A 24,244-nucleotide genomic window follows, 5' to 3' on the forward strand; every position below is an offset into this window, starting at 1 on the left:
CATCCCAGAGGTCTTTCATCCTGCCATTTTCCATTCACTTCACGACATCTGCCATCTCAGCATCAGAGCCACATAGTGCCTCATTACCCAGCGGTACGTCTGGCCAAACATTAGACGTTCGCCAGTGGGCCCGCTCGTGTTTTGATTGCCAGTCCGTCAAAATAACTCACTATACAAAGACTCCTCCCCAGTCTTTCCTGCCATCTGGTTGTTGCTTTGACCACGTTCACCTTGACTTGGTTGGACCACCACTTCCATCTAATGGCTGCCGGCACATTCTGATGATGACTGACCGCTTCACTCGTTAGCTCGAAGCAGTGCCCACTCTGGACATTACTGCGCAAACAGTTGCCAAAGCCTTCATTCAGCATGGATTTCCTACTTTGGCTGTTACCACGGATCGTGGCCGCTAGTTTGAATGCATCCTCTTCACTTCCCTTACCAGTCTGCTCGGCACTAAACACTGCCGCACCACAGCATACCATCCTTGTGCTAACGGCATGGTTGAGAAGCTCCATCGTCAGCTCAAGACTGCCCTCATTGCTCGCCTAGATCGTGAGCACTGGGCTGGTCACCTTCCTATGGTGTTTCTTGGCCTACGCACCGTTTTTCGTCGCGACCTTGGCTGTTTGGTGGCCGAAGTCATCTCGGAGACTTGTTCGTTCCTTCGGCTTCCTCGTCCCAGCCCCTGCAGTACCTTTAACGCCTTTGGGACTGCATTCAACACCTAAACCCAGTCCCACCTCTATCATCTGACCGTCAGATCTTTGTGCACCCAGATCTTGCGTCCTCGAGGCATGTTTTTCTAAGGCGAGACACTGTAAAGGCACCTCTTAGCCCCCCCTATGATGGCCCGTACCATGTCCTCAACAAGACTACAAAGTCGGCGACTATCCTGCTGGATGGTCGTGAGAGGTAGTCTCCCTGGATCGCCTTAAACCCAAATATATGGAGACACCTCCCCAGGAGCTCCCCTCGGAAGTTGCTGGCTTATCTGTCGACATGCCTGCCGCTGAGGCACCCTCATCCCTGCCCCGTTGGCGCGTACATTTCGCCGCTCCGTTTGGTCGGGGGGCCCTGTAGCGCACAGCGCCGCTGTAAAGCGGAGGCGCTAAGATCGGCGTTCACAGCCAGCAAGCACGGCACAGGCTGCTCGGTTCGAGAAGCCTGCCACGCTGGTCCTCTTGTTCTGGTGTTCCGCTGCAACGCCATAAATTCCTTACATGCTCTTCACTGCAGGACACCCTGCCGGCTGCAAATATACACAGAACCAGCACTCCACTGCTTCAATACAATGCTGCTTTAGGCTTGGGCACTGCCAGCTTCGACAATAAAGGAATCTGCTGAAGGCCACGGACACAAAGAAAAATTTAAATGAAGCTGTAGTACAGCAGAAGGATCAGAATTCCCCGCAAAGTAATTTGAGATGCGGATCAAAAAGCTGCAAAGAAGACTGTTCTTTGCCCGCAGCTGCGAGGAGGGCTATCAAATGCAGGTGCCATATTCGGTTTGAGGTCGAGCACAGAGACTGGCATTCAACAAAAACAGTATGGAGCTCCTATCGGGATGGAGTCTGATGCCGATTTACGACCTACGGGAAGACGGCGCAGCCGTGGGCGAGCAGCGCACCACGGGCGTACTGGCGGCCCATGACCGGTAAGCGAGCCATGATAATTCGCCCCCTTGTGTTTCCTCGTGACTGCAGCGACGGGGATTTCAACAGAACGAGTCGGATGTACGGCCTGCATGCGGGGCCCGTTCGGCATAGAGGGTGGCCTGCCTCACTTTGGCAGCGGCACCAGGAGCAGAGCCCAACAACCCAAGTCCCGACCCCTGCCCTGATTCCTGTATTACATGGGCCTGCTGAAGGACCAGCCATGCGACTCCCAAGGGGAAAACGGCACCCAGGTGGAGGTCATGATTAAGGGAGGAGGGTGTGGGAATTTAAGATTACCCACGCTTGCACGACACGGCTCTGTCTGCCTCACGGGGATACCTCATCTCTCTCCTTCCCCTGAAGCAGTGGCGGAGAGGGCAGGGGCGAGAGACCTGGCGTAGCGTGCCGGGCGGCCCCTCCTTCCCCCTACCCTCTAATATTGATGCACAGCATCTCATCGGGGGGAGACGACGCCGCAACGCCAGAGCCCGCGGATGCTGCTATGACCAAGGATAAAAATTGGGCACTCCCAATAAACAGCCCAGCCCGGTGGCTCTGCCTCAGTGTTTCGTTCTTCCCTGCCACGGATGTGGTCAGAGCTAGCGGCGGGGCGTTCCGTTCTGAGCACAGAGCCCGAGTCCCGTGAGAACCCCCACAAGGTGTTGTTACAGGTCTCCTTGACGTCAGCTCCAGCATCCATTGCAGTGAAGAGCAAGCACAGAGCTACGCCAGGGTTCAAAGCGATCGCTGAATGGAAATGTTTTTTTTTTTCATTTAAAGCACAAATTAGATTAAACTCTAAAAAATAAATGCCATTGAATGGTACTGTGTCATGCAATATATATATATATATTACCCCGCACCTCCACCAAGTGTTAAGTGGGGATCCAGGCACTGGTAGCGGGCACTGGTAGCGAGAAGAACCGGAGCGGTGGTGGCTTAACTTTTGAGTCAGCTGGTCCGCAAAAGCACTTCCTCTTCCTCCTTCTCGGCTATCTGTCCGCTTAATCAGAACTTCTTCTTTACAATACACATATATAACTGCAAAAAATTTGCACATTTAAAGCTGACAGTGCCCAGGCCTAAAGCACCATTGCACTCAAGCAGTGGACTGCTAGTTCGCAGCCAGCAGAAAGTGGGCTGCTGCGATGAGCAGGCACAGAGCAACACCGTGGTTGCCTGCAAAGGCTCAACTTGAGAAATTATTTTCTCACTTAAAAGCACCCTGATTAAACTTGCAGTATTAAATGGCAATGAATGGCTCTGTGCAAACTAGTATTTTTCATATCTTTAATAGGGCCACTTCATTACATAACTGACGGAGGAATAAACCTCAAACCTCAATAAGGTAATTTTCTCTGATTTAGAATACTTTTGCAGGTGCACCTTACATTGTTTGATCTCTTTTATAATGTTTTTGCAGGTGCAGCTTAAGTTGTTTGATCTCTTTTATAGGCTTTTTGTCTTCTAAAAAAGTTGGAGAAATAGATTGAGTACTATAATAGTAATAATTGGTTTACAGAAAAGGAAAAGTTTTCCCGTGGACACCTGAATCACGCTACAAAGGAAGGAAGATGGGAGCGAAAGCGGAAAGAGAGAGGCCCCATAGTGGAGGGCTACGGAGTAATTTTGACCACCTGGGGATCTTTAACATGCATTGACATCGCACAGCACACAGATGCCTCTCCGCTTTGCATCCATCGAAACGCAGCTGCCGGCAGTCAGATTCGAACCCAGGCACTCTAGTCTAGTGCCTAGACCATAAGAATATAAAATTTGACAAACATTTCAAAATTTCAGCTTTTTGTACCATATTTTATTATTTATATTTGAACAAATATAAGGCAGAGTTTGTTTATTTCCTGCACATCAAAAGAACAATGCATTTTATTAATATGAAAATTTTTGTTTATAGTGATGCATCAAAAAGTTAATTTTTTTACAAATTTATCTGTGTGACTAGGTTTTGCTATTACTTGCAAGCTTAAAGGAGTATAGACCACCTTCACTCTGGCTACGTCATGAAGATGCGGTGGCGCTGTCGTAATTACAGACTTTCGCGTGGTAGGAAAAACAATGCTTCAGTTGCTTTCGCCTATTGTGATTGTGCGATGGTTTGCTGCAGCCGAAAAAAATAAAAAACAAAGCACCATGCTGACTAGTTGCATCACCGTGGCATGTGCTGGAAGGCAAAGAACGCAAAGTTTAGTAAGCTTGCACAGGTTTCTTATGGGCGAAGGTCGCCGTAAACAGTGGGCCATCGCAGTGTGGCACGAAGGCTGGATACCGACACCTTTACGCCAGAGCGGTTATGGGCTCAAAGGCCATGAATAACTCGAGTTTGGCCTTCTTTATGACGCGTAATGGTATTTTGTGAGTGCACGTAAAATGTTGACGAGGCAGCCAGTATATTAATGCGTAGACACCTGTTTATAATGTAAGCAATTCCTGAAGCAAATTTTTTTTTTCACTTTCTAGTTGTATGTATTACGTGCATAGTGAGCTGCTGCGCATGCGATCAGTATTGCACTCCTCCGTGGTTATATTGTATGGCTAACATTAGCTTTGTTCACCTCAAATTATTTTAAATTTTGTGATGAAATGTGCGTGTGCTGACAGCCACTGATTTGCTCAATTGGAGATGAATTTTATTATACCGAGGGGTTTGAGTGGTATTCACTGCAGCTAATTTTGAATGCGAGTTGTGGGGTTGAGCGTCCCGAGTGACATATGGGCCCCTGTTTCAGATTTTGAGGATCTTTACATCAACTACGTACTGCATGGCACACTGTCGCATTCAGAGTTTATCCTACATAGAAACGTGGTCATGGCGGCCGGGACCGAACTGGGTAGCCCTAACTACGGAACCAGCATGTGGACGCTGCAGCTTGTAATGCAAGCTAAAAGCTTGAATACCCATGAAGAAATTATAAACGCTGACGCCAATAACCTCCCACGAACAGAACAGATAGGCGTGCAGCGTGGTGATTTAAAGGAATAATGCAAGGATAAGCAAACCTGTACGGTGCCAAGGCACAGTGCCCTTGCTACTGTTGCCATGCTTACCAACAACGCTCATTTGATGCTCGGTATGAAGATTCATCCGAGAATGCAATGATGTTTTGAGCGGAATACTTCCTACCTGGTTTGCGTGTGCTGTTTACGAGCGAGAAAAATCACATTCCACTTACCCGACTGAAAGTTGTTGTATGCACCCAAAGCTTTACAATTCTCGATGCATTCTGTGGCTAATGTGCTGGGCAAATAGCAAATAGATATCAATCAACGCTACTCATTTTCAAGGCAGCAACAACTTCGCTCGTGCGCTTTGAACCCGCTCTTGGTCTGGTACGGTGTGCAGGACAAGGCGATGCATGCTGTGTACGTGAAGTTTTTCCAAGTATTGCTTTTGTACTCACACAGCGCGTGGGTATTTTATCTGCCAAAAAGGTGCCTGCATATCACAATACCACGCTCTTGGCAAGTATGGCCACAGCAGTGGGGTGGCACCACAGTGCCGCTCCCGTGCTTTCCGCCTGCTCTGGGGCCATAGACGACTGCCACGCCACTTTGATTGCTTTGTTTGTTTTAAACATGGCGGAGACCTATAGACACCTAATTTTTGGGTTCGTGTTTAATTAGCTGTAATGATGTGCAAGGTATTACTGTACGCACCAGGTGATATCCACCTATGACCGCTAAACAATTTATCATTGAATTTCTTTCCTCATCCGTTTCGGTTTCAAAAGCTGTGTGATGGCTGTGACGCCAAAGTTAAGTCTAGGTCACGTGACGGGTGAAAAAAAATTGTGATATCCTGCGATGTTTAAATTCACTGCAACGCTGAAGCCAGCCTGCCTCAAGAACAGGAATCGCGAAGAGCTGGAGATTATACTGCGGCTTTTTCATGCTGTGCATGGCTTGAACTTGATTGTGATGTCACAGCCATCTCTCAGCTGTTGAAACCGAAATTGGCGAGAAAAGAAAATTGAACTGAAAATTATTTAGCAGTCGTAGGCAAAAACCACTTGGCGATCCGTATACAGGAATGTCTTACAAAAATGCCACCAAAATTTGGCGTCTATACTCCTTTAAGATGGTGGTCACGGGCAGAAAATATTTTTTCGCCAAAAACAAGCTGGGATAATATTCTTCATAGCAATACAATTTGCTATGATTTTTTAAAAAGAAATTGAGGATGGTCAAGCCCACAACCTGTATCAGTTGGTGTGGAATGAAACCGGCACCTTTACCTTAGCAGATCATGCTAGCCATAACAGCCTAGCATTATCCTTGATGCATTAGCATGACAGGAAAAAAAAAAAAAAAAAAAACAGTGGTAGCATACCATATATACACCATTACAAAATCGAAGAACTTGAAGGTAAGCTGTCTAAAAATTGTAGAAGAGGGATAAAATGCCTTCTTCAGTCACTGAGATATTATCAATGGGTGGGCACTCAATTGAAGGATTAAAGGTTGGCTTTCGACCGTCATCATTCGTAAACACCGAACAAAAGAACTGATTGAAAGTCTTTGCAGAAACTGGATAGGGGCTGTTTTTTCGAAGAAAAGTGTCGCCAAAACCTTGCAGGGGAGGAAAGCAGATAATTCTTCAAAGATACACTTTGGTAGTATTCCTTTGCATTTTTAATGGCCATTTTTAGTTGGAGGCGTAAGTTAGAAAGTTTAATGGTGCTAATCTCTGTTGGACGCTGACGGTGTTGTTTTCTTATTCGTTTAGCTTTCCGCCCTATCCGTACTATTTTCTTCGTCATCCATGGACGTTTGCGCTGCTGTATACTTAGTTTCGTGGGAACAAAGTTCTTAACGCATTTCAGGAGTAGGTTCTTAAAGAAAGACCATAGCTCGTTCACGCAGCATGTGCTTGATTCAGAAAGCGAGATAAAATCCGACAGCGACCTATCCATGGCGTCTAAAATATCGACGTCTTCAGCGCGCGAAAAGTTTGGAACGAAACTTTTTTTTCTTTCAATGTCAGTGGTACGGCGAAGTTGAACTGTTAAAGATATCATTTTGTGGTCAGATATTCCATCAAAAATATGTACTTCGGGATTACGGTTGAGCACTGCATTGCTTACAAGAAATAGGTCTAAAATTGAAGCTGTCTCGTTTTGAATTCTGGTGGGCACTTTTACCAACTGAGCCAAGTCATGAAATATTACGAGGTCAACAAAAGGTTCAGCTTTGCTTGTAAGGGGTTCGGGAAAATCACTACTCCAGTTTATTGACGGCATATTGAAGTCGCCACCCAAGAGGACATTGCAAGAATAGCTTTGAATGGAACAAAGAAATTCGTTTAGCTCAGAAAAAAAGTTTTCTTGTGTAGGTGGACGATAAAAGCCACCCACAATTAAATTGTGCTCATCGAATTGTACTTTAATGATGACGCACTCGATTGCAGGTATATCAGGTAATTTTGAGACAAGTAATGATTGTTGGTAAATAATTGCAACCCCTCCGCCTCGCGAATTTCTATCTTTCCGGTGAATTCCGTAACCTGGTGGTGTTATTTCGTCGTCGGATATATCAGAGTGAAGCCAAGTTTCTGTAACTATAAGAATATGCGGTTGGTGCGTCATAATAATACTTTCAATGTCATCTGATTTATTAATGATGCTGCGTGCGTTAACGTTGAGGCAACGGAGTGGCTTTTTGACATGGGTTTCGGTTCACTGGGGCGGTGACGGTGGGTTATGTGCCTCTACTGTTAGTCTGCTTGTGGGAATCCTTCCGTTACTTGCACTATCCCAAAGGAACAGTTCGCCGTTAATTCTAATTTTGTCGTACACTAGTTGCACTTTCCCTCCAGCTGCTCTAATTTCCGAAGTACTATCCCAGAGTTTCTTTCTTTTGAGCCTTGTATGTGCTGAAAAATCTTCCGAAACTGAAAATGCTGTATCCTTCAATTTGGAACAATTCTTTAGAATGGTCATTTTTTCGCGGTGGTCGAAGAGCTTAATTATTACCGGGCGTGGTCGAGTCCCTTGTTTGCGCCCAATCCTATGTATACGCTCTACCGAAGACACTTGCACTCCAAGGGTGTTCTCAAACACGCCCTCAATCACAGCTTCCTTCAAATCGTCTTGAGTTTCTTCATCTTTTTCTTTGACCTCGAAAACTAGAAGGTTGTTCCTCCGGGAACGGTCCTCTAGGTCAATAAATTTGTCTTGCAAGCTGCGGACAGTTTTTTCGAGACCAGAGACTTTTTTGCTAATTTCCTTAACAGCCGATGCTGACTCCTCAATCACCTTTAGCTTCATTTCAATTTCTTCTAACCTCTTTTCAATTTTCTTTTGCCCATTAAGTATTTCGGCTAGCATTTCCTCAGTAGTGGGCCCAGGATTCGGCTCTACATCTCCAGAAAGCATTAGTAACGAAAGCACAAAATCACGAACAACCAAGCACAGTGTACATAGGATTGGTGGGCACGTCAGCTGGATGAAGCATCTATCGCTAGATTTAACAGTAGAAGACTTGTTACTGACCTGCATGTAAAAAAGCAACGGGTTGGACATGCTGTCAGGCGGCCAGCCAACGTGCCCACTGGAAGACGTTGATGGTGGCTGGCTTCTTATATAGGCTCTTGATGATGTCGATGGGCCTGGACGCATTGACGTCCAGCGATCGTCATGGTGCGGCGGCTCGTACGCGCAGACTCCGTAGGTGGCTGGTATTGTGATGACCAAGCACGCTGAATCTTGCAATGCGCTGACCGATGTTGTGCCAAACAGGAAGAACTGCATGTAAAAAAGCAACGGGTTGGACATGCTGTCAGGCGGCCAGCCAACGTGCCCACTGGAAGACGTTGATGGTGGCTGGCTTCTTATATAGGCTCTTGATGATGTCGATGGGCCTGGACGCATTGACGTCCAGCGATCGTCATGGTGCGGCGGCTCGTACGCGCAGACTCCGTAGGTGGCTGGTATTGTGATGACCAAGCACGCTGAATCTTGCAATGCGCTGACCGATGTTGTGCCAAACAGGAAGAACTGCATGTAAAAAAGCAACGGGTTGGACATGCTGTCAGGCGGCCAGCCAACGTGCCCACTCGATTATGATCTGTTTCACAATTCCGGGCATGGCTTCAGTTTGGTAAAACTGAAAAAGTTTTAACCCGCTGTGTCACGCAAAAGTATGCTGGCACGTTTTATTGTTCATCGTCTTGTTTTGAATGTCCAAGTCGGCAATAAAGAAAAAAAGAAAAAAAAAGGGCGCATGGCGCGCTCGGCAGGGGATCCGAGGTATGGAGGTTCGATTCCCGGTGGAGATCGGACTTTCATTTTTCTAGATTTAAGGACAAAGTTTTCAGCGCAAAGGCATGCGGCCAAAGGAAAGAAGAAGAAGGAAGACTATAGGGACGAACACAGCGCAGTGTTTGTCCCTATAGTCTTTCTTTTTTTTTTTTTTTCTTTGGCCACGTGCCTTTGCGCTGAAAACTATGTCCTTAAATCTAGAATACCAACTAGCCCAACAACTTACTCTACTGAAGTTCATTTTCCTGATGATGTTATTTTCGGTTTTGGGTGATGACGTCATAGGATTGATAGCTATGTCTGACCGGACGAACAAACAGCAACAGTATGAGCCATTGAAGGCTTTCGCCTTAATAGGTACAGGGGTGGAAGCAGGCTCGAGCATTTTGGAACAGCTCAGGGAGCACTGGTAATGCCACTTTGGAGCACTCAAATTATGCTTTGAAACATGTTTCTAGGGTCAAGCACTTTTAACAACTACAATTTTTTTTCTGATATACAAAAAAATCCATTTGATTACTTTTTATTCAAGATTCAATGCTGTACTACCTATGCATGCATATCTCAACATGTAAAGATGTTTAAAGTAACACAGCTGACTAAAAGCTTTTGCCAATTCTGACTTGACAGCTTTAGACATGTCCACGCTCAAGCACCACCACTACCTTGGAATTAAAATAAACAAGCTGCACATCGCCACTTTGATTCCACAGCTGTGCTGATAAATTCCTGGGCACTGCTCAGTAGTACCTTCAGGAAGGATAGATGGCACTGAAGGGTAGCCTTTTCTTCCTTAAGCTTCTTTACTTCATGGTTGTCTCCCAGTGACTCATGTTTTCTTTTAAATAACACTGGGGCTACACGTCGGCAACAGGCTTTCTATGCCTTTCCAACACCCTAGAAAGCATTTCTTGCAATTAACACCGTCCTGGCATCACCCCCATAATGCTTCAAGTATGCTTTTGTCTGATGTAGACTGGACAGGTTTGTTAACAACGATTCTATAGTGAAGTACACACTCATTTTCACAGCAGAACTGTTGGAACAACTCGTGTAGTTCTTTGTAACCAGAAAGTTTCCTCAACAGCTCGTGGTAGTCTGTGGCAATTGCTTCGCTCCTTGCCCTCACTTCTCTCACCACCGGCGATTCAAAAGGCTGGGAGAAGTTGCTGTCATGCGCACAAAACATTTTTCTCGCAATTAATTCCTCCCAGTCGTTTGTGACTCGTTTTAGAATAACTTGAGATCAAAATATTTCTTATGCTCGCTTTTCTAGTTTATTAAAATTTTATATATGTTAGCTAGGCCCAGCCAATGTGCATTGTACCTCCACCACTAGTGTGCTGCCATCGTTTAAACTATGACGACCCTTATAGACCAGAATACGGAGGGTAAATTGAGGGCGCTATAAGGCTACCTAGAGGTGCTGCAGCGAAATGACTGCTCTGCACTACCAAACGAGGTGGCCATGGCTATTCATAGCGCTAACGCCTTTATGTTTCTTTGAAGTTTTCACAACTTGCTGCTCACAAAATCGTCAAAATTGCATTTCTGCCTCATGGCAAGGCTGTTCTACACATCTCGCAATGGCAGAGGCAAGCACAGCGTCCACAAGTGGAGCGAGTGGTTCGGTTAAGTGCATGGTACCTTTCTATGCAAAAAATACTACGGTTGCGACATTTCTTACCCTCGCGTGGTGTCTGCAAAAATTTGTTGCAGTCCGCACCGCACAAACAGGTGGCATGCCACAAGTGCGAGTAAACCTGATGTCTCCGTTTGCATTTCAGCAAGGAAGTGCCTTTTTTTTTTTTAACAGCCATGATAAGCAACGCCAACCAGTCACAAAAATAAGACCTTGATATCTCCTGTTTGGTTGATGTGCTGCTGATTCATTCTTCAACCCTGCTGGAAAGGAAAAAAAAACAAAAGAGACACCGGGGAATCATCGCCAATGAGAAGCATTCGCTCGCAGTAGCGGCATGCGGTCTGTTTTGTGAGGTGTGGGCTGCGGCAGATTTTTTGCAGTCACCACGCAAAGGTAAAACATATAGCAGACTGCAAAGGTTTTGCTGGTACATGGGACATTACTTGGGGGTGCAAATCAAATCAGAAAAGTCACAGCCATAGCAAGCCTGCATGCAATGGTACCATGCGCTTATAGGAACCACTCACTTCACTTGTGGACACAGTACTTGCCTCTGCCCTCGCAAGATGTAAAGAATAGTCTTGCTGTGAGGCAGAAATTAACTTTTGACAATTTTATCAGCAACCAGTTGTGAAAACTTCAAAAAGAAACATAAAAGCGCAAGAGCTAGACACCCACGGCTGCCTCGTTTGACAATCCAGAGGCATAGTTTCGCTGCGGCAACTATAGATGGTGCTAGAACGCTCTCAAAATGGCAGTGTTCAATTTACCCTCCTTGTTCTGGTCTATAGACCTTTTCGAAAAGTAGTCGTGGGCGCTGCCATATTGAATACTGGGCTGTGCTGCTAGCATAAGAAAAGTTGAGAATTATCTCTCCCAAAGCCGCCCCACAGCCCAGTCAAACCGGTTTCGCCGAGGCTCGTGAAAAGGTCTATAGCACAACATGCCACTGCCCTGCTGCACTTCTCACAGTCACCTACCCAAATTGCATCGAACCGCATTTCTTGTACCTGGCGCAATTAATGGCCAAATACAATTAATTTTAAGCAAAAATCATGTTTCGCTAAATTTTATGGCAAAATACCAAGGCATCAAAACATCATGGCAAAACATCAAGTTTTGGAGTTTTGGAACAATATTGTGTTTTGGGGCAGGATGGCGCAGGCAAAGCAGTTTGGAGCAGAATAAAGCAAACGGAGTGAATGGAGCAGTACTTCCACCCTGCAGGTAACAAAGCTCTGGATGTTGTTGGCAAATGTGTCTGCATAGGACAGGTAGCAACCGCAGATCCGGACCATGAAAGAGCGATAACTACAGGTTTTCCCCCCGAATTTAATCCTAGTGCTAGTGCAAATAATCTGAGCACTGACTGATATAATCTGCGTGCCATGTAATTTAATTCGAGTGCCAAGCATTTAATTAAAGCGCCAGCATATCTATTTCGAGCGCGAGCTCAAATAATGCCAGCGCCAACTAATTTAATTTGAGTGCCAAAGCAATTAATACAAGTGCTGGCAAATTTAATCCGTGTGCCAACCAATTTAATCCATATGTGGAAAATGAATGCAATAGAGGGCTCCAAAGCACGAAACATGAATTCCAGAAATAAATCAAAATTGAGATCATCTTTCAGACAATGCGCCGAATCAGCAAAGTGTCAACGTATAGGATAGCCTTTATCAGTATTATGACAAACATTGCCTTGATGCAAGTGTTTTAAACCTAATGTCTCCCAGAAAATAAAACTGCATTTTAAAGACGGCCGCTTCTGTGCTTTTACAAGCCTGTAGTCTCCTACGCCGCTACAATTACAGCCCAGGCAAATTAAGCACTGCTGTTTGGGTTAAAAGCTCTGCTGTACATAGTTTCAGCCACTTTGCCATGTCAGAGCCAGACTAAATGCAACGGCACGCGCTCTCTCTTTCCGTGGTAGTGGCCGTGTAAAATTGAGAAAGCGGTAAAATGAGATATGTTTCTCTGGCTCCATGTCTTCTCGCCTGAACCAACTCTGCTTTACACTAATCCTTCTTTTCTGCTAGTAGTGTTGAATCATTATTAGAAACACAAATACATTTCTGCACCGGTTGCCATTTCACAAAAACAGCAGGCTGTTGTGTGAAGGCCGAAATGCCATCAGCATGCAGATTCAGTGCATATGACAACCCATAATAAGCAGTGCTTAACCAGCCAATTAGAAGATGACAGTCATATTTATTCACTTGTCATGCGTCTAAACTAAAAGCTGCAAGAGGCGTGTCATAAACTGCAGTTTTTCAGCTGCACGTGGTCCTTGGTTTTTGCAAGATACAAGAACAAAGCAAAATAGAGCAAGCAGATGTGACGCTTAAGCGTCGCATGGTCTGCGAAGTGATCTCAATTTCGATTTATTTCTGGAATTCATGCTTCGTGCTTTAGAGCCCTCTACCGCATTTATTTTCGACATATGAATTAAATCCGCTGGCGCTTGTATTAATTGCGTTGGCAGTCTGAGTCAATTGTTTGGCGCTGTCATCATTCGAGTTGGTGTTCGGATTAAATACACTGCCGCTTTTATTAAATGCTTGACACTAAAATTAAATTACACGGTGCGCAGATCGTATCAGTTGGCGCTCACATTATTTCCGCTGGCACTAGGATTAAATTCAGAAGGAAAACCTGTAGAACAAGTCTAGGATGGAGCGCATTTGGCAAGTTCTTGCAGGCCATGACTAGCAGCTTACCGGTATACCTCAGGAAAACGGTAAACAACAGTTGCATCTTACGAGTACTCATCTATGGGGCTCAGATGTGAAGGCTAATTAAAGGGGTTATACTTAAGTTGAAGTAGATGCATAGAGCTGAGGAATGGAAAATGGTAAGTGTAGTCTAGAGATAGGAAGTATGCAGAGTGGGTCCAAGAAATCAACTCTAAATAATGACATTCTAGTCGAAATCAAGAAGAAATGGTCACAAGCAGGACATGTATTGCAAAGAGAGGATAACCGATGGTCGCTAAGAGCAACAAATTGAATTCCAAGTGAAGGCAAGCGTGGCAGGGGGCGGCAGAAAGTCAGGTGGGTGGACGAGGTTAGTAAGTTTTCAGGGGTCAAGTGGGTGCAGCTAGCACAAGACCGGGTTAACTGAAGGATTACGAGAGAAGCCTTCGTTCTGCAGTGGGTATAGTCCAGCTAACGATGATAATGATGATGAGCTATGGACAAAGAAAAACCGTATGGCAACAAAGGGCTCCTTTATCACATAAAAAACTGAATTAAAAAAAAATCTTCCCACCAGTTGAACCAGACTTGCAATGACCTCATTAAAATGGCCAGTTTGCCGCCACTCTGAAATTAATGGCCGAGCAGCATAACTTTTGGGATCTGCACTCGCAAAATCAATACTGACATATACATTTCACTTGAGAAATCTGTCACCAACGGTGACACCAGCATTTCATCTCTCCTCTTGAGTATACTCGTAACTCCCTGCCACTAAAAAGAAATATTGCTGACAAGTCGTATTGTCTACGAAGAGGCTTCACAAATTCATAAAACATTTAGCGTAAATATATGTGCGGCTCCAACACCTCAATTCGTCTTTTAATTAAACTGCACGTGCTCTTTTCTCTCTGTCTGAGCACGTGGAGGGGCAGCTGAACTGTGCATGTGCAAAGGTTATCGCGGCGCGAGACTTGTGCTTGACGCGGCAGAAAGTGTAGATAAAGGGACAGAATGGAAGAATCGGGGGAGTCTGGCAGGAGCCCTGCTTGGGGAGCGATCACGTTGTTAGCTGTTGGCGAGCAGCCCGAAGCATCCTGATGTAATGGACTGTGGAGCAGAGCAATACCAGGATGAAGACGGAAGCGATGCCTCCTGAGCTGGGTTTTTTTCTTGAGTTGCAGCCAGACGAGGAGCAATGTATTTTGTACTGCTCGGAGCCCCTTTTGCCATGTCACATAGGCCATCTTTACACCCCACTATGTTTTGTCTTGCCATGTAAAAGCACTGGCCCCTTACTTTTGTAGCAAAGCATTGTCCTGTCACGAGTCTCGACCACATGCTTCGCATTGCAGCAGCGTGCAGTGTTGTATTTTTGCAAAGTGCTTCTCTGCTGACCCGGAAATAAACTGGCATTTTTATCATCATCATCAGCCAGACTATACCCACTGCAGGGTGAAGGCCTCTCTGATATTTCACCAATTGGTATTTTGGAGCAGAATGGAATTCATGTGAATTTGTGACTAGTAGTCGGGCGAGGCCCTGACTCGCGGACCCATTCTTTAGAAGGCGGGGCCTTCATATTAAACTACAAATAGATTAGGTATTTTTAGACCTGCATCATTATCATCACCACGTCGCTTTGTTGCTTCAGCAGCGAGTCATGGCGAGTCAGTGTGCCAGGTTCATCCATGCTATGATAGATGAAAGAATTCAGAAAATGTTGATGAATTCTGAATCAACAGTTCCTGAATTCCTGACCAAACCAAACCGAATTCTGAGTCAGGTGAAAGTAACACAGATGAAAAAAGAACCTGGAAGGAAGTGAGGAGCAGTCACAAAAAAAAAAAAAAAACTTGGCAGTGAAGGGGTTAATAACAGTGCGCTCTTTGTGATTAGGGTCATCAGCTCTACCTCGTCCATCCATCCCAGAGGTCTTTCATCCTGCCATTTTCCATTCACTTCACGACATCTGCCATCTCAGCATCAGAGCCACATAGTGCCTCATTACCCAGCGGTACGTCTGGCCAAACATTAGACGTTCGCCAGTGGGCCCGCTCGTGTTTTGATTGCCAGTCCGTCAAAATAACTCACTATACAAAGACTCCTCCCCAGTCTTTCCTGCCATCTGGTTGTTGCTTTGACCACGTTCACCTTGACTTGGTTGGACCACCACTTCCATCTAATGGCTGCCGGCACATTCTGATGATGACTGACCGCTTCACTCGTTAGCTCGAAGCAGTGCCCACTCTGGACATTACTGCGCAAACAGTTGCCAAAGCCTTCATTCAGCATGGATTTCCTACTTTGGCTGTTACCACGGATCGTGGCCGCTAGTTTGAATGCATCCTCTTCACTTCCCTTACCAGTCTGCTCGGCACTAAACACTGCCGCACCACAGCATACCATCCTTGTGCTAACGGCATGGTTGAGAAGCTCCATCGTCAGCTCAAGACTGCCCTCATTGCTCGCCTAGATCGTGAGCACTGGGCTGGTCACCTTCCTATGGTGTTTCTTGGCCTACGCACCGTTTTTCGTCGCGACCTTGGCTGTTTGGTGGCCGAAGTCATCTCGGAGACTTGTTCGTTCCTTCGGCTTCCTCGTCCCAGCCCCTGCAGTACCTTTAACGCCTTTGGGACTGCATTCAACACCTAAACCCAGTCCCACCTCTATCATCTGACCGTCAGATCTTTGTGCACCCAGATCTTGCGTCCTCGAGGCATGTTTTTCTAAGGCGAGACACTGTAAAGGCACCTCTTAGCCCCCCCTATGATGGCCCGTACCATGTCCTCAACAAGACTACAAAGTCGGCGACTATCCTGCTGGATGGTCGTGAGAGGTAGTCTCCCTGGATCGCCTTAAACCCAAATATATGGAGACACCTCCCCAGGAGCTCCCCTCGGAAGTTGCTGGCTTATCTGTCGACATGCCTGCCGCTGAGGCACCCTCATCCCTGCCCCGTTGGCGCGTACATTTCGCCGCTCCGTTTGGTCGGGGGGCCCTGTAGCGCACAGCGCCGCTGTAAAGCGGAGGCGCTAAGATCGGCGTTCACAGCCAGCAAGCACGGCACAGGCTGCTCGGTTCGAGAAGCCTGCCACGCTGGTCCTCTTGTTCTGGTGTTCCGCTGCAACGCCATAAATTCCTTACATGCTCTTCACTGCAGGACACCCTGCCGGCTGCAAATATACACAGAACCAGCACTCCACTGCTTCAATACAATGCTGCTTTAGGCTTGGGCACTGCCAGCTTCGACAATAAAGGAATCTGCTGAAGGCCACGGACACAAAGAAAAATTTAAATGAAGCTGTAGTACAGCAGAAGGATCAGAATTCCCCGCAAAGTAATTTGAGATGCGGATCAAAAAGCTGCAAAGAAGACTGTTCTTTGCCCGCAGCTGCGAGGAGGGCTATCAAATGCAGGTGCCATATTCGGTTTGAGGTCGAGCACAGAGACTGGCATTCAACAAAAACAGTATGGAGCTCCTATCGGGATGGAGTCTGATGCCGATTTACGACCTACGGGAAGACGGCGCAGCCGTGGGCGAGCAGCGCACCACGGGCGTACTGGCGGCCCATGACCGGTAAGCGAGCCATGATAATTCGCCCCCTTGTGTTTCCTCGTGACTGCAGCGACGGGGATTTCAACAGAACGAGTCGGATGTACGGCCTGCATGCGGGGCCCGTTCGGCATAGAGGGTGGCCTGCCTCACTTTGGCAGCGGCACCAGGAGCAGAGCCCAACAACCCAAGTCCCGACCCCTGCCCTGATTCCTGTATTACATGGGCCTGCTGAAGGACCAGCCATGCGACTCCCAAGGGGAAAACGGCACCCAGGTGGAGGTCATGATTAAGGGAGGAGGGTGTGGGAATTTAAGATTACCCACGCTTGCACGACACGGCTCTGTCTGCCTCACGGGGATACCTCATCTCTCTCCTTCCCCTGAAGCAGTGGCGGAGAGGGCAGGGGCGAGAGACCTGGCGTAGCGTGCCGGGCGGCCCCTCCTTCCCCCTACCCTCTAATATTGATGCACAGCATCTCATCGGGGGGAGACGACGCCGCAACGCCAGAGCCCGCGGATGCTGCTATGACCAAGGATAAAAATTGGGCACTCCCAATAAACAGCCCAGCCCGGTGGCTCTGCCTCAGTGTTTCGTTCTTCCCTGCCACGGATGTGGTCAGAGCTAGCGGCGGGGCGTTCCGTTCTGAGCACAGAGCCCGAGTCCCGTGAGAACCCCCACAAGGTGTTGTTACAGGTCTCCTTGACGTCAGCTCCAGCATCCATTGCAGTGAAGAGCAAGCACAGAGCTACGCCAGGGTTCAAAGCGATCGCTGAATGGAAATGTTTTTTTTTTTCATTTAAAGCACAAATTAGATTAAACTCTAAAAAATAAATGCCATTGAATGGTACTGTGTCATGCAATATATATATATATATTACCCCGCACCTCCACCAAGTGTTAAGTGGGGATCCAGGCACTGGTAGCGGGCACTGGTAGCGAGAAGAACCGGAGCGGTGGTGGCTTAACTTTTGAGTCAGCTGGTCCGCAAAAGCACTTCCTCTTCCTCCTTCTCGGCTATCTGTCCGCTTAATCAGAACTTCTTCTTTACAATACACATATATAACTGCAAAAAATTTGCACATTTAAAGCTGACAGTGCCCAGGCCTAAAGCACCATTGCACTCAAGCAGTGGACTGCTAGTTCGCAGCCAGCAGAAAGTGGGCTGCTGCGATGAGCAGGCACAGAGCAACACCGTGGTTGCCTGCAAAGGCTCAACTTGAGAAATTATTTTCTCACTTAAAAGCACCCTGATTAAACTTGCAGTATTAAATGGCAATGAATGGCTCTGTGCAAACTAGTATTTTTCATATCTTTAATAGGGCCACTTCATTACATAACTGACGGAGGAATAAACCTCAAACCTCAATAAGGTAATTTTCTCTGATTTAGAATACTTTTGCAGGTGCACCTTACATTGTTTGATCTCTTTTATAATGTTTTTGCAGGTGCAGCTTAAGTTGTTTGATCTCTTTTATAGGCTTTTTGTCTTCTAAAAAAGTTGGAGAAATAGATTGAGTACTATAATAGTAATAATTGGTTTACAGAAAAGGAAAAGTTTTCCCGTGGACACCTGAATCACGCTACAAAGGAAGGAAGATGGGAGCGAAAGCGGAAAGAGAGAGGCCCCATAGTGGAGGGCTACGGAGTAATTTTGACCACCTGGGGATCTTTAACATGCATTGACATCGCACAGCACACAGATGCCTCTCCGCTTTGCATCCATCGAAACGCAGCTGCCGGCAGTCAGATTCGAACCCAGGCACTCTAGTCTAGTGCCTAGACCATAAGAATATAAAATTTGACAAACATTTCAAAATTTCAGCTTTTTGTACCATATTTTATTATTTATATTTGAACAAATATAAGGCAGAGTTTGTTTATTTCCTGCACATCAAAAGAACAATGCATTTTATTAATATGAAAATTTTTGTTTATAGTGATGCATCAAAAAGTTAATTTTTTTACAAATTTATCTGTGTGACTAGGTTTTGCTATTACTTGCAAGCTTAAAGGAGTATAGACCACCTTCACTCTGGCTACGTCATGAAGATGCGGTGGCGCTGTCGTAATTACAGACTTTCGCGTGGTAGGAAAAACAATGCTTCAGTTGCTTTCGCCTATTGTGATTGTGCGATGGTTTGCTGCAGCCGAAAAAAATAAAAAACAAAGCACCATGCTGACTAGTTGCATCACCGTGGCATGTGCTGGAAGGCAAAGAACGCAAAGTTTAGTAAGCTTGCACAGGTTTCTTATGGGCGAAGGTCGCCGTAAACAGTGGGCCATCGCAGTGTGGCACGAAGGCTGGATACCGACACCTTTACGCCAGAGCGGTTATGGGCTCAAAGGCCATGAATAACTCGAGTTTGGCCTTCTTTATGACGCGTAATGGTATTTTGTGAGTGCACGTAAAATGTTGACGAGGCAGCCAGTATATTAATGCGTAGACACCTGTTTATAATGTAAGCAATTCCTGAAGCAAATTTTTTTTTTCACTTTCTAGTTGTATGTATTACGTGCATAGTGAGCTGCTGCGCATGCGATCAGTATTGCACTCCTCCGTGGTTATATTGTATGGCTAACATTAGCTTTGTTCACCTCAAATTATTTTAAATTTTGTGATGAAATGTGCGTGTGCTGACAGCCACTGATTTGCTCAATTGGAGATGAATTTTATTATACCGAGGGGTTTGAGTGGTATTCACTGCAGCTAATTTTGAATGCGAGTTGTGGGGTTGAGCGTCCCGAGTGACATATGGGCCCCTGTTTCAGATTTTGAGGATCTTTACATCAACTACGTACTGCATGGCACACTGTCGCATTCAGAGTTTATCCTACATAGAAACGTGGTCATGGCGGCCGGGACCGAACTGGGTAGCCCTAACTACGGAACCAGCATGTGGACGCTGCAGCTTGTAATGCAAGCTAAAAGCTTGAATACCCATGAAGAAATTATAAACGCTGACGCCAATAACCTCCCACGAACAGAACAGATAGGCGTGCAGCGTGGTGATTTAAAGGAATAATGCAAGGATAAGCAAACCTGTACGGTGCCAAGGCACAGTGCCCTTGCTACTGTTGCCATGCTTACCAACAACGCTCATTTGATGCTCGGTATGAAGATTCATCCGAGAATGCAATGATGTTTTGAGCGGAATACTTCCTACCTGGTTTGCGTGTGCTGTTTACGAGCGAGAAAAATCACATTCCACTTACCCGACTGAAAGTTGTTGTATGCACCCAAAGCTTTACAATTCTCGATGCATTCTGTGGCTAATGTGCTGGGCAAATAGCAAATAGATATCAATCAACGCTACTCATTTTCAAGGCAGCAACAACTTCGCTCGTGCGCTTTGAACCCGCTCTTGGTCTGGTACGGTGTGCAGGACAAGGCGATGCATGCTGTGTACGTGAAGTTTTTCCAAGTATTGCTTTTGTACTCACACAGCGCGTGGGTATTTTATCTGCCAAAAAGGTGCCTGCATATCACAATACCACGCTCTTGGCAAGTATGGCCACAGCAGTGGGGTGGCACCACAGTGCCGCTCCCGTGCTTTCCGCCTGCTCTGGGGCCATAGACGACTGCCACGCCACTTTGATTGCTTTGTTTGTTTTAAACATGGCGGAGACCTATAGACACCTAATTTTTGGGTTCGTGTTTAATTAGCTGTAATGATGTGCAAGGTATTACTGTACGCACCAGGTGATATCCACCTATGACCGCTAAACAATTTATCATTGAATTTCTTTCCTCATCCGTTTCGGTTTCAAAAGCTGTGTGATGGCTGTGACGCCAAAGTTAAGTCTAGGTCACGTGACGGGTGAAAAAAAATTGTGATATCCTGCGATGTTTAAATTCACTGCAACGCTGAAGCCAGCCTGCCTCAAGAACAGGAATCGCGAAGAGCTGGAGATTATACTGCGGCTTTTTCATGCTGTGCATGGCTTGAACTTGATTGTGATGTCACAGCCATCTCTCAGCTGTTGAAACCGAAATTGGCGAGAAAAGAAAATTGAACTGAAAATTATTTAGCAGTCGTAGGCAAAAACCACTTGGCGATCCGTATACAGGAATGTCTTACAAAAATGCCACCAAAATTTGGCGTCTATACTCCTTTAAGATGGTGGTCACGGGCAGAAAATATTTTTTCGCCAAAAACAAGCTGGGATAATATTCTTCATAGCAATACAATTTGCTATGATTTTTTAAAAAGAAATTGAGGATGGTCAAGCCCACAACCTGTATCAGTTGGTGTGGAATGAAACCGGCACCTTTACCTTAGCAGATCATGCTAGCCATAACAGCCTAGCATTATCCTTGATGCATTAGCATGACAGGAAAAAAAAAAAAAAAAAAAACAGTGGTAGCATACCATATATACACCATTACAAAATCGAAGAACTTGAAGGTAAGCTGTCTAAAAATTGTAAAAACATTTTTTTTTTTTGTGGAACTGCAGCAGCATCACACTTTGTACCAAAAAAAATTGCCTTGACAAGCACTGCACCATATATATGCTGGTCTGCAAATATGAAACGCCTTTGCCCACACGTACCAGCCACAGCTATCCGATGGAAACTAAGGCAGAATCAAAAGCACAGAAGAAAGCCCCAGGTTGCCTCCAAAGGATCCCTGTTTCAGCACACGCACCAAAGACAGGGAAGGACCTGGAAATCAGAACAATGCAATAAATGCCCACTCCTGGGAAAGGTAAGATGTGAAGGATTTTGTTACAACACAGAAAGTATAATGAATGAAAGTATGAATTCCGCAATTCATGGCAGTTGGTTGTGTCTACTATCTTTGCAAACATTTGTCGTCACTTCGAGTAAAGGATCCATTTCTCGTTCCTAATTCTGAGGCAGTTGCTGATTTGCTCCAAAATGAGAGCTTGGCATACAGTGCTGGTTTTAGCGTAGATGTGGTTGATTTGTATAATCTCTTCCACACTCTCAACTCATCCAGTATGTTCAGCAATTTATTACGGAGGACAATGATGAATGCTGGTTCCAAAATGAGTGTGGAACCTTAACCGGATCCTTTTTGGAAATGTTATCTTACTACCTGAGTAACACGTTTGTTTTTTGAGTGAGATGGTCGACTTTATACGCAAAAATCTGGTGTGTGCATAGGTGCCAAGATAGCTCCCATCCTCAGCGACATTTATCTAAGCAGGGTTATGAAAGTTGAGAATGATTTAGCCAGTTGTTGCATGCACATTTTCCGTTTCGTGGAGGATTTTTTGGTGCTAGCTAGCTCTGTGAATCCTGAATTTGTGTCAAATGTTCTTGATGTTTTTGCACGTAATGGGTCGGGACTAAGGCTCACGCATGAAGTCCCCCAAGAAACAGCCTTACAATTTCTTGATTTAAAGTTGTCTTTCCAACCCCACCATGTCTGTTGGCAGTATTCACCTAGGAGTGAAAAGCCCCTTCTGAATTACAGGTCCTTTCATTCAAAGCTCGTAAAAAGTAGTATTGTTACGGGATGCTTAGGCATGGCAGTGAAGAAATCTTGTCATCATAAAATGATGTCCAGTCTTTTAACTCAGGCGGACAAATGCAGGGAAGCTGGTTTCCTGAACTCAGTTCTCGTCTCGAGTGCAGCCAAAGTCCTCTGCGCGCTAAAATTGTCTTCAAGCATGTGAGGGCGGGAAAGGTGTTCGGAGGAAGGAAGAAGAAAGGTATGTAGTAGTCATGCCATATGTACACACGCTGTTGCACCGAATTAAAAGAGTAGGAAGCAAGCATAATGTAAACGTTCTGTTTCCTTCTCCTAACAAACTAGAAAGAGTGGGAGCCGCGGTTCAAAGAATGCACGAGGGGGCAGAAGAAATGTGTGCAACATAAATCATGAAAATAGACATGTTTCTTGTAAGACTGGCATAGTATATCAAATCCCTCTGTCCTGTGGCCTTACCTACATAGGCCAGACTGTGCAATGCATTAAAGTGCGGCTCATGGAGCACGCTAATTCGCTGAAAAGGAAAGAAGCTAACCTAGCGAAGCACTGACCCATGTGCGAATGCACGTCATTTTTTGATGACAGTGATGTTCATTCTTACCAGTGCACTAGAGAAGCTTTTCACATCAGAAAAAGTAAAGGGTGCGTGAGTACGCCGTTTGTCACATTATCTCCTCGGGAAATGAATATGCTGCACAGTGGGCAGCAGTTCTGCCGATGCACTCGTGCTTTTAAATGCTTTTTTTTCTTTTTACCAAAACTTGAGGTCGTTGACGTTGCGCATGTGCGCTGTTTCTCTGTGTGCGTATATATGATGTGATTCTTCCCAATAAAAAAAAATCAGCTGTAAGTTCAGCGCTATTCGTGTGTCTCGTTTCGTTTATTTCTTGGTCTCTGTATTTTTTTCGCTGTTGGGCCACCATTAATTTCGATACTCCCCCGCTTTTTATTGCTTTGGCTGTGGCGGTGCTGATCGAAATTCATGCCCTGGCCACATCAAAGTCATGCTGTGGACTATCTTCATAAATAAAGTCTGTTGATTCCATATATCAGCACCCTTATGGAGCAACCGGTTTTTGCCAGCACATATTTTTACAAGCGGGTGCACTCAAGTGCTACTCACCTTTTCATGAGGCACAAGGCATACCATCGGGAGAGGCCATGAGCAGAAGCTGCGACGAAGCCAAGATCTCACAATCGCCGTGCATCAAGATTATTTCGGTACATACTGAAAGGAAACAGAAATGGTTGCTCTTGCTGGGACAGGTCTAGCCGGGGCCAAACGGAGGCGTATTCGAAAATGAACTACAAAAGGAAAGCCCTTTCGTGCGAGCCGCCGGGACTGCTTTTAAGCGCACGAAAAAGGGCTCCTTAGTTCCTCTACACTTCACTTGAAGTCACTGATAAATAGACTCATAGCAAGATTACAAAAAAATAATTGAGATCGCTAAACAATAGAGCGTCGATGCAGAAAAAAAATTCCAAACAATTTGTAACGAGAGGGCAGCGGTGCAATAGGTTGGCGAGGCAAGTACGGAATGCAACATGTGCTTTGCGCTGTATTTCGCAGTACTCACGAAAGTTTGGAGAAAGCAGCAGGGATGCGTGCCACCCAATCTAATTTGCAGAATCCATTCCAGTCCGGTCATTCTGAAACAACGCGGCGCGAACAAGCCTCCCGCTTGCTTGTACCACTGCGCGCCAAAATTGAAAAGGGAGAAAAAAAAAAAAAAGGCACCTGCCTGCGGCTGCAGAGGCGGCGATAAAAAAAAAGCGTCTGGGTTCGAGAGTGCACGCAAGCAAAAAACAACAATTGGCAATTTATTACGTCACATCCGCCAGACTACAAACAAATCCTCCTCGCCTACCTTCTTTCTTTTCGCGCATGCGCAGCTTATCAAGATCGCGCGGTGGCGACCGGCAGGTCTGGGGGTGCCACGCTTCCTGAG

General features: G+C 45.8%; 1 protein-coding gene across 2 annotated transcripts; it reads right to left on the reverse strand.

Moving 5' to 3' along the window:
• Positions 1–6,523: 6,523 nt before the first annotated feature.
• LOC146206377 (uncharacterized) lies at positions 6,524–24,240 on the reverse strand. Of its 2 annotated transcripts, none has more exons than XM_084591046.1 (4): positions 23,873–24,240; positions 23,419–23,523; positions 21,388–21,499; positions 6,524–8,670 (listed from the first exon to the last, which is right to left on the reverse strand). In XM_084591046.1, exon 4 carries the CDS (start codon positions 8,542–8,544, stop codon positions 7,351–7,353), a length of 1,194 nt encoding a protein of 397 aa, XP_084447172.1. In that variant the 5' UTR covers positions 8,545–8,670; positions 21,388–21,499; positions 23,419–23,523; positions 23,873–24,240; the 3' UTR covers positions 6,524–7,350. The 2 variants fall into 2 exon arrangements, 1 of the variants encoding a protein (XP_084447172.1); XR_014704432.1 differs by lacking the exon at positions 6,524–8,670 and adding an exon at positions 15,158–19,038 and having other exon boundaries at positions 23,873–24,031.
• Positions 24,241–24,244: the final 4 nt, after the last annotated feature.

Source organism: Amblyomma maculatum, chromosome 1 (assembly GCF_055883805.1).
Source record: "Amblyomma maculatum isolate TAMU_Amacu chromosome 1, ASM5588380v1, whole genome shotgun sequence".
Taxonomy (NCBI): Eukaryota; Metazoa; Arthropoda; class Arachnida; order Ixodida; family Ixodidae; genus Amblyomma; species Amblyomma maculatum.

Excerpts from the sequence above, each read along its gene's own strand:
- LOC146206377 (XM_084591046.1), bottom strand. The coding sequence starts at position 8,544 with ATGCGTCCAGGCCCATCGACATCATCAAGAGCCTATATAAGAAGCCAG.